Source organism: Belonocnema kinseyi, chromosome 1 (genome assembly GCF_010883055.1).
Source record: "Belonocnema kinseyi isolate 2016_QV_RU_SX_M_011 chromosome 1, B_treatae_v1, whole genome shotgun sequence".
Taxonomy (NCBI): Eukaryota; Metazoa; Arthropoda; class Insecta; order Hymenoptera; family Cynipidae; genus Belonocnema; species Belonocnema kinseyi.
In genome coordinates, this window is record NC_046657.1 from 87,900,739 (window position 1) to 87,912,310 (window position 11,572).

Here is an 11,572-nt window from a genome sequence, read left to right on the forward strand (position 1 = left end):
CGGGTGTTTCTCGCACCACAGAGCATGCAGCCGTGCCATGTAACCCCGTTCACGGGCCACACTCGCATCGTAGCAGTCTAGCAAGTCGTGATTCAGTCGCTAGGGAAAGGGGTTCGTCCATCCTTGTAGAGCCCCGCATGCAAGAATAAGGCTACATACTCTGAGAGGTCGCTCGGTATCCCAGAGTCACCGTTCTAGACAACTCACCCAGGTGCCGTTCAGCTTTCGGCACGGTTTTCACACCTCCGCTTAAGGGTTAATTCCTACGGGAGCACCCCTGGACAATTGTCCGCGACTGCCCATTTATTTTTGTAACCATATTCAGCAGAAACCCTTGATACAGGGACCCTCTCTATCCGCAACCCGAGGACGCGTTCGGTGGCTTTGTCATAGACCCTTCGGTTTGATTCTAGAGGAATCAAAACCGAACCGAAGTATATATATATATAAGTATATATATATACAATAAATGCTATTTTGCATTATTTATTAAACAAAATCTATTATCAATTAGCGATTCGATTTGCGTCAGGAACCATCTCGAGTGCCTAATCTACACGTTTATACATTTTCAAGTCGATGAATGCAATGGTGTGAACGGTATCGAGCCTCAACGGCACAAATGAAGAAAAATGTAGAACTTTACGCTTGATTGCAATATGTTAGTATGAGGACAAACATTAGAACTCCTAAATCAAAGATGATTTATATTACAAATCTGGTAGAAGCGGAAAATTTATACTGCAACATCACTGTTTAAAGTTCTAATGTTTCCTCTTTATGAGATTGTCTGCGAATGAAAATTATTTAATTTCATGACCACCTATTTCAAAGCTATTTTCGGTTTCCTTATTATTTAAATTAATGCTCGAAGTCACGTGATATCTCAGTTTGAGTGTGTGATGATAGCCTTGTCGCTTGAGAAAAACAGTGTACGAGTAGCAGTGAATCGCAAACAGATCGTTGTCCGATCTTTTCGTATCAGTACAGTGATTAACTCAATAAAGACAATAAAGACATTAAATCTTACATTTTACAAAAATATCTATATAAAAGATTGAGTGATCTGTGTGGTTCTCAAAAATGATCTTAGTCTGCGAGGTATTCTATCCTTGATATAAAACTTGAACTATTCATTATTTCTAACGATTTTTCTTTGTCTATTCCTGCTCTGGAAAAATTAAATATTTATAAACATAAACATTAAACAATCACAATATCAACACGGGACATCAGATTTTAAAAAGCTACGGTCTTCCGGCGCGAGGAAATACGTGATAAATTTGGGACTGGGGGTAAAAGCGGATTCAGTTCAGACTAGGAGCCAAAGCGCGTTGAGTTCAGACTGGGAGCCAAAGCGGGTTGAAGTCCAAAACCGTTTTTCCCCGCGGAATAATTTCAGTTCGCTTCTACTCTGACTATCATTCATTCTGTTTCCTCTACCGTCATTTTTCAAAATCTTGTTTGCGTTGACACGAAAACTGAAATCGCTTCTCTTCAGCAACTCATTCTACACCGCATTTACTCTCGGTCCATCATGTAAGGAAAAACTCATGTATTCTGAAATAGAATTTCAGTATATTTTTATTAAATGTTTCTTGACATTTCACCGCTTCCTCCCACATTGATTCTTATGCAGGCGATCATAGGTGCCACATCACTACTAATTGACGTACAAAGCCGTCCTTTTTCTAAAAGGTGAATATGAAAATACAAATCAAAATAGAATGATAAAAAACAAACTAAAAAGTTGTTTACCATTCAGTTATCCAGTTTATAATACTATTGAACCTTTATAATTTGCTTTAACTTTAATAACTGTCATGTTAAAACTACTTAACGATCCCACATTAAAACCTATCCCATACGATGATTTACGTTACATTTGATTTATTTGGGACCTGTGAGCTTACAAAGGTTGTCGATGAAAATATAACCGTACATTGGCTTACGGGCCATTCAAAAATTATGTCACGCAATTTTTCTGCAAATTTTGATCCCTTCATGTAACGACTTTTCCTATTTTTCTTATAATTTTTTTACCATTGTCGTTACGCTTGGCTCTCCCTTCCCCATGTGTCACGTAATTGAGAAATGACCCTTATAAGTATAAAATAATAACGAATTATTATTGATGTGCAGAGAGAAAGCGCTTGGCAGTAGTACAACCGTAAAATTTCATAACTGGCACTGATCTTAAATTCGGACACCTGTTTTCCTTAATAATGAGAAGCAGAAAATAACATCTAAAATTGAATAACTAAGTATAATTGCAATATTCATGACCGCGTAGAAAAATTCGTGTCCGAAGTTATGACCAGTGGCAGAAATGAAGCAATTTTATAATAAGTTTAACAATAAATTATATGTGAAAGAAAAAAAAGAAAGAATATATATATATTATTAACACAGTGTCTTTCGAGTGAGGTGACACCATGATATTTAGGGTTGATTGTTACAAGGAAATTATAGGTTTCAGCTTTATAGTAGACGTTCTTGAAATAAATTTCCTTTCGCGGAATTCATAGCATTTACAATTTCTCAAAGTTAAAAAACAAAGCATATTTTAAGTTTAAGAATCTGATCCAACATATCATACGTGTATTACAGACGCCATTTTAGTCTGAATGTTAATAGTAGATACTTTGTTTACTTAAGAGTATAATAAGATACGTTTAGATCGTGAATTATCATTGTATACCAAAGTTTTCAGAGAAGGATCTAAAAAATATACATTTGATGAAATTATTTTATCTGATAAATATATGTAGATTGCATCTAATCGTAATTATGGTGTAAGAAATCTACCTGACCTCTTTATATTCTATTGATAGAAAAATCAATGCATTTAAATAAATATCGTGCATAAGCGCTTTGCCCGTGTTCGCGAATTACTGTACATAGAGTCGAATTATCTTTTAAGATCGCACAATACATACATAGCTGCTATTCTCTAACTGAACTGCCATTCGCTGCGCTTTTTGACTGAGAATCACTTCCCCCGTTTCTTAGTGGTCATGTGGGAACTTTCCAATTTAACTTGATCCCGTTAAATGTCTTTCCCATTGCATTTCTCTTTAAAAAAAGAGGACGTATTCTGCAGTGAACGAAAGTAATCGAGGAAAGTGGGTGATCTAAAATACTTCCTGTGAAACCTCTGGTTACATTCATTTGTACAGTGCACATCCGCTTACCGCCGAATCCTTTCTATTCGTCTTTACTCAATATCGAGACCTTCCATTCCTTTCTTTTGGTCAATGTGTGATATTTGTACGTAAATTAAGTTAGATTTAAACGTTTCGGCATTTACGGAGTTACACTGTATTTATTTTCTTTCTACTTTTTTAAATTTTCTAATATTCATTGCCTAATATTTATTTAAAAGCTTACCTTCGGGAACAATTTCTGACACAAACTTAAAAATTGGATCAGATAAATTAGAGGGACCATTAAAGTACAAGATCTTATATTAGAAATCTGCAAGAAAATTAACCGAATCTCACTGCTTTAGGAAATACATTTAATTTCTTAGGATGATCTAACGACATGTACAAATTACTAAAACGAATTCTGTTTGCTTTAAAAAAATTCCTAAATAACTAAACATATCTGCCAATTGCATATACACTGGCGCACTAGCTTATATTCGCTAGTCTCAACATCAATATCCTTACTTCACGATATAGGACACTTATTGAACATATATGGTTAAACAATGTTTTATGCTTACCGAAATAATGTAGTTTTTTTAAAACTTGCGTTCTGAGCTTTAACTGAGGCCGTTTACTAAGCAAGACTCTAAAGCTTCTGAAGGGATTTAATTTTGAGTTTTCTCCAATTCGGTCTTAGTAACAGCACGATGGCGTTTTAATCCCCATTTCGAAGATTCGACGTTTTTTTTCTTTGTGTCATCACACAGGTTTGTGCACTAACAATCTTTAAAATTTCAAGGCAGACGTTTAACACACGATGACGTACACAATGCTATAAGGCATGGTACTTAAGTTAAATCGTGTTCTATAATACACATTATATCGTCAGCATGTTGTATTCATTTAATATAGAGCATGTCGTTAAAGTAATATCGTTTATACGAGAATATAATACCGTACTCGACGCGATATTTTGCAATGAACTCTGTTCACTTTTTGCAAAAATTATAATAAATATTAGATTGTAAGAATCAAACATGTTTATATTTAACAACACGGCGCTACATTAACGTACATTAGGAGTCGCATTAATGTAATACGGTAATGTGTTATGTTTAGGTAACTTAAAGGCGGTTTTTTGTATATTGCAAGGACCCGAAATAGCTAACTAAAAATATAATAAAAATTTTAACAAGGTTTCAAGATTAAGACAACAACTACTATTAAGCTTTTGGACATGAGACTTTTACATTAAAAATGCTGCCCGTAATAAACACTTTTGTTGCCGAACTTAAAAAAAAAACACTATAGATCCAAGCTCTAATTTTGGCACATTATTTTTTATGCAAGAACAGATCTGATCAGGACCCACAGGATGCAATCAGAAGCTTCATTGCCTCTTCAATTGAAAGGAAAGCTCTCTCTGAAGTAATAAGTAATCCGTAAATTTCTGAATAAGAATCGGACTTCTTGAATTACATATTCAACAAGGGCGCTAACTGTACAGATCAGCGGCGATTTGCGTAACTTTAATGCTCATTTAACGAAATTGATTCTTGGTTCGACAACATATAACCCGAGAAAACTACGAGTGCTTGGGAGTACAATGTTAAAAGGCGAATTTTCAGCTTTTTCTGTTTATTCATCATTTTATAAAACAGTCGTAGTAAAGTGTCCGCTCTACTGAGAAAGTTATTTCGTTATAAAATCAACAAAACATTCTCAGTTCTACCGCGAAGCGACAACAGCCTTGATTTCGATTATATATTTATAGTATATATTTTTTTTTTTTTTACAAAAACTATCGATAATTGGGATAAAGTGATGATTGTATTGAAACTTAAAATCGCTGGTGACTCGTTTAAGAAAATTTGTAGAAAAAATTGTTCCGTTCAGTAGACCTCGCGGAGGCTTTTTTTAGAAAAACATATATTTACCTCCAAACGTGTAACGAGTTACAGAAATTTTGCAATCAGCTTGACAGTATACTTTAAATAATGCAATCTTTTAGAATACAAAAATCTAGGATGTACGAAGGCTTTTCCAATTTATTTCTTGATGAAAAGTTGTCGCCATATGTCTGTCTAACAAACGTGTATTTGTGTGTATGTACGTCTAAGACGATATCGCAAAATGCATTGGCTCAGTCCATACTCACGCACATTACTTTGAAACTTTAGTGTATGCCTGGGTAGTATGTAAGTAGGTGTTACTTTGTTAAAAAGTTGTTTCTCTCCGCTGCTGTTGTTGATATTGTTGGCAATATTCTGTGGTGACTCGTTCTCTTGTTTCTTTTTTTACCAATGGAAAGGTATCGATTGGCTAAGCGGGTAGTTGGTTGTAAACGGTTGAAACTGAACACAATTATTTGTCGAGGGCAGTGTTGGTTTTGATGGCGATAACAACTTCTTCGCCACATGCTTTCAGCACGGTGCACTGTAAAATAAGAAAAAAAGTTAGTTTACTTTTTCAAGCCTTCGATCGAAACATTAATGTAAAAGTTCGAAATATTTCATATCTGTAACTACCTCCTATTAAAAACTCGAATACTCTGAACTTTTGAACGCACTAGTGCTTTAAAAACTCTTTTAAGGCCATGTGATGAGAGGGTCACGTGACCAGATTCCTACCTTACCGCCACTTTTTTTATTTCCCAACTTATTATCATACGAAACGCCACATCGAGTTGAAAATTTTGGATACGAAATAAGAAGCACTAAGAATGGTGGGTCTGGTCCTAAATTTGTATAATTATGATAAAAGTTTGTTATTGTAAATAATTTTTTTTTGCTTTTTTCATCATTATTAAAACTTAGGATCAGACCCACCTTTCTTAGTGCTTCTTATTTATCATCCCAAATTTTCAACTCGATGTGGCGCTTCGTGTAAAAATACGTTAGGAAATTTTAAAAAATGGCGGTATGGTAGGAATCTGGTCACGTGATCCATTCGTCACATGGCCTTAAGGGAATGTATTAGTTGGAGAACGGGACTCCATTTTACAGTCACAATTTTGAATATTTTTTTCTGATTTTTTGCATACGGCATCTAAATATTATTCTATTCTACTGACCAGCACTGGTTTTTGGAAGCAATGTTTACATTTTATTTGATAATAAAAAAAGGAGAGAACAGAAAAGAATTGTAGCGACAACCAGTGTTAGCTGTGTTTCAATTCCCGCATCGCTCTCATCGACCCTCGTGACACTCACGAGCCAGACACCCTGGGGCGCATCAAATTGCTCGTAAAGAATGACATTTCCATTGTTATGAGATGCAGATCAGTTATAAAAACTGAAATTATAAAAGTATAAATTGATTTAATTTTAATTAGTAGAATTAGCTTATTCGTATAATTTAAAGAAAGTGAGAAAAAAAGATTTGCAGCAATAACGGAAATGTTAAAGTGCACACAAAAGTATAGCCAGATACACAGCGCGGAATGAAACTCATTTTTTCGTCTAATAAAGCCTACAGTCTTCAATTTAACATTGATTTGTAATTGTTTTTTTTTTTTGTTTGGTCTAAATTGCATTTTTCTAAGTTTGAAAGCACACCTAGTTCTAACATATTTTTAATTAATTAATTTATTATGTGTTTACTCAAAGTATGAGAAAATAGAGATTTTTAACAAAAGCATTATTAACTCTACAATATAGCGGTTGGCATACAGTGAAAATCATCTTAGATCAACGCAAGAGTACTCCCAAAATGCAAATAATTTTATTGTTGTACGTTTTCGTTATCATATACATGTCACATTGAAAAATAGCCGAACACTTTTTAATATTTAATTCCAAGTATTACGGAATTGTCATGCATTTAACAAATATTCTAATTTTTGTTGAAAAAATTTTTTCTTATCTGGAAATACTTTACATTATTATGAGAGTGATTGTAACATTTTTTATAAAAAAATTGCCATTTTTATAAACAATTCTTTTTTTTAATTTTGGAATTTGTGGTTTTTAAATTTAGGATTTTCCTTCATCAGAATTAATGTAGATATTCTTGAAAAGAACCTGGATCCATTTATTGATTACCTAACGCTAAAAGATATATAAATTGTACAATTTATACCCCCTGCCATTAAAAAAACTATTCTTAGATTGGAAAAAGCTGCTTTTTCTAAAGGAGAAATTCCAAGACTTTTCATTTATTCATTTCAATTGCTTATTAAATGAACAAATAGAATGACATATGTATCATTTCCCAAAATATCTGAAGTGTCTTAAATGATTTAGTGGAATCTAAAGTTGAAAAAATCGCTGATCGGTTCATGACAATTATAATTGTTAATGTTTCATAGAAATTTTTACTGACGATCACTTTCACAATAATTTACAGTATTTCCAGATGAGAACAAATTTTTCCCAACAAGATGTGCAAAAAACATTATTTTCCACAACAACGTTTTATATTTACTAATTTACTTTGTTTACAAAATCAACCATTGTTATATTTTAACAAATATAATCAAACATATATTAGTTTTAAGATTATCTACATCAATTCAGATGATAAAGTAAAAGATGAAATAGAAAAACACGCACATTCAAAAATTTTGCAATTATTTATAACAATTATGATTGTTGTTAGATTATAAAAATTGTGACTGAAGATTACTCCCACAATAATTTAACGCATTTATATCCTAAAATAAACTGTAAAAAATTAAAATATTTGGCAAGTCTTTAATAATTGACTTTCTTTATAATAATTAAATAATTCAATAATCACACTATTTCTACATTATCATGCTTTGGCACACTTTCTAAGGCATAAAAGGAAAGGAAAAGTTCGTAAACCAGCTATCTTGGATCAAAATTCAAAAATTGAGCGCGTTTTCAAAATTTTTGAAACCACATTTTTCAAGATTTCAAAATTCTATGAACGGTTATTCATAGCACTCAGAAATCCAAACAATTTATTCTAATGACTTTTTTCTACAAAAAGAAAATTATCAGAGTTAGAGCATTTTCAAAATAAAAAAAAAAGAACCTAAATTAATATTTTAAACCAAACAACGCATGAAATGAAAAAAAGTCAGGAGAAGATAAACGTTTTTTGAAATCCCTACAAGATTACAAATTTGATTGTACCAAAAATAATGAAAAATCCAAAAATTACATTTTTTGGTGAAACTATGCAAGATACGAAAAAAATGAAAAAGCTAATATTTCGCGCCCTGGAAAGAACTACAAATTTATAATGAATCACTTTTTGACAGGATGCGTAATTTTTGTTCTTAGTCGTAAAAAACGACATTAAGAATTAAAAAAATAAATTTTTTTTTTGGACTAACGACACAAGCTACGAAAAAAATGAGACAAAACTTGTTCATCCAAAAAAGAGCTATACTGTTTGGTAGTATACGTGGTTTTTGCTTTAGTCGTAAAAAATAACATTCAAAATGAAAATATGGAATTTTGTTGAAAAAAAAAAACGACACAAGGTATGAACTAAAATTAACAGACAAAAGTTGTTCGCCTAAAGATCTATAAATTTATTATTAATCATTTTTCGATAGGACGAGTAGATTTTCTTTCAATCGTGAAAAATAAGATTAAAAATTAAAAAATTAAATTTTGGAAAAGGACAGAAAAGACGAAAGAGGACATAGGATCCTATATAGGACCCTATATAGGTTCCTGTATTAGACTCTATGCAGATGCGTAGTAGTTTTTATTTAATCGTAAAAAACAAGATTAAAAATAAAAAAATTATAAAAACAAGGTAATAAGAATTAGTATGATTTAATGTCTATGCATATTATAAATTGTAATGATATACATTTATTGAAATGATACATATTTCAGCTTAGCTCAGAATACAATTTAAAGCAAATTAAGAAACAAATATAAGAATAATCATGATAAATACAATTTGCTCTTTATTTTGCAATTTTTTAATAAGCAATCCCAGGCAGAGTTACATAAAAAATGTATTATATTTGATATAAAAGTGTTGTGTATAATGTAGAAAAGTTGGCATGTTGGACAAAATCGAGTGCCAAGCACGAGATACGTGATGAGAATGTGCTGGTTAAAGCCGAAAGAGCTTTAACAAAAGAGAGTTCAAAATCACACAATACAGTTGACGGTCCGTTGACCTTTGGTTTTAAAAGGCCTGTGCACGAATGCGGGAGAAATGCAAATACCGAACGCGGATGCGAGAGCGATCAGTCGCGTGCCGTAGGTGCGCTCAAACTTGCGAGCCGCGCGCGCAGCGCACCATGAGAATGCGCCCGCGTAGCGGGCAAATTTTTGTTCTTGGAGTTATCTTACCACTTATATTTTAACCCCATTTTTCATTTAATCGAATTTGAATAAATTAATTTTCCATACTTGAATAAAGTTAATACTTGAGTTGAAGGAAATATTTCATTTGATTACTAGAATTAAATTAGGGTGAATGAACACTGTGAGCCAATGAATGAACAGTAAAGCACCTGTGAATGAACCCTATAATCACTACAAATTAGAATTAGGATTTAGGTATAAAATTACATGGGTACATTACAAAATGAGCAATTAAATAAAGTGAAATATTAGAAAGCGTTGCGAAATTTATTAAATATATTATTTCAATAAAAACCACAAGTCATTTATATATAAAGAAAGGAGGGAATACAAAAGTTGAACACAGAACTAGGTTAACTTTTCCTAATTTTTTATTGCAATATTTATTTTTAAAACATTTCTATCAGTTCTTTTAACCTTACAAAAAATACAACTTTTCGTTTTAAAACAGAAAACTCTTATCTAGTGACTGCAATAGAAAACTGCGATTTGTAATACACATAACATTTGAACCGCTGGCGAGCAAAAGGGGACACGGCCGGATTCAGCCTGAGAAGTATTGTCCTGAGTGTGAATTTTAAAAATCTTTCTAATTTCAATTTTAAAGACTTATACTTGTAGAGAATTTCAAGGCGCATCTTTTTTTCCTCTTGCAAAAATTTATAGGTTTTGTAGTTTTTGAGATAATTGGTAAAAAGTGGATTTTTTGAATACGAAAAATTCCCATCTTTTTTCACTTCAACTCGCGCTAATTTAGCCAATTTTCATCATTTCCCAATTTCCCCAATACAAAGTACGTGTTTAAGTCTTCTGAAACTATCTAAGAAAGAAAAACGAGAATATTGTAATAAACAAAAAGTTATGTATTTTTTTTGAGGCAATGCAAAAATCATGAATTTTAACCTTCAAGCGCCTCGTTTAGCGACCGAATTTTAAGCTACGGAAAGCTTTCAGTGAGAAAGTTGTTCATTAAGGTTCAAAGAAGTTTTCTGGAAAGTTTTAGATCAATTGGATTAATAGTTCAAAAATTATGAATGTTTTAAAATCCAAGCGGTAATCTTGACGCTGCCCAAAAACATGCCTGGCCGGCTGCGTACGCGCTGCAGCAAACGACGTGAAGGTCAAGTCAAATCTTAGCAAAACAAATGCACAACAGTAACTCCAGATATTATCATTATAATAATTTATTTATTAAACATTTAACATATAATATTATGCATATTATTGAACAAGAATAAATTAATAAAACAATATTTTATTAGAAACTACTTCTAGTCATTTTCGTCACTCTCTTTAGTTTCTTCGACATCTGAATTCTGAGTTTGTACTTTTAAAAAATATGATTCGAAAAATTCTTTTCCTTTAGCGCTTAAATACTGGAAGATTTTTTACATCCTTTATTTTGGCAGCTTTTAATCCAATTCGGGGTGGACGACTTTTCGAAAGATATTCTAGTTTAAGCGTAGGTTTAAAGAAAAAAGTGGTTGGATTTTGCAACTCATAGTTGTCAAAAACATCCACTTTTCCATCAGGATAAACATGCAAAACGAACGCTTTGCTGATTTGGAAATTTCTTGGCTTTCGCATTTTGCCTTTGAAACATTTTTCAAAATCCTGCAGAAGATCTTCCCACTTCTCGGCCATTGTGAATGAAGGTGAACGAGCACTACGAATCATTTCTACATATTCAGCTTCAGTTTCAATTCGTTCTAATTTTTTCAGCTTTTGCGAATATGTGCCAAAATTCCTATCGCACTGGCAATAGGAATGGCCTCGAACTGGAAACACATATTTAATCTCGCTTTGCAAATAAATGGACAATAAAACCAAAAAATGAAACACTGTTCAGTTTTTATTTTGTCCCGGACATGAGTCTGAAAATAATGTTATGCTGTTGAACTTGTCTTTAGCAAATTCTTTTAATACCGCGTATTTGATAAAACTGCAAACAGAGTCAGCACCCTTCTTTACAATTCCCTCAAGAATAGGGAACATGTAACTCTGGTTCATAGTATGTACGAGGGTAGTTCAATAAGTCCTTAGAATGACCAACATATGGCGCGCGAATCGCTCCAAATCATCTGTTTTCAGCCAGCACCACTCCCGACTAGATATATG

At 32.6% G+C, this 11,572-nt stretch overlaps 1 protein-coding gene across 4 annotated transcripts in view; it reads right to left on the bottom strand.

Annotated features, from left to right (window-relative positions):
• Window positions 1-4,773: 4,773 nt before the first annotated feature.
• Window positions 4,774-11,572, bottom strand: part of LOC117169100 (eukaryotic translation initiation factor 5A) — a 41,906-nt gene continuing 35,107 nt past the window's right edge. For all 4 annotated transcript variants that reach the window (XM_033355276.1, XM_033355437.1, XM_033355521.1 and 1 more), the window contains exon 4: window positions 4,774-5,588. In XM_033355276.1, coding sequence (XP_033211167.1) covers window positions 5,517-5,588 — 72 coding nt within the window. In that variant the 3' untranslated portion in view covers window positions 4,774-5,516. The remainder of the gene's footprint in view (window positions 5,589-11,572) is intronic.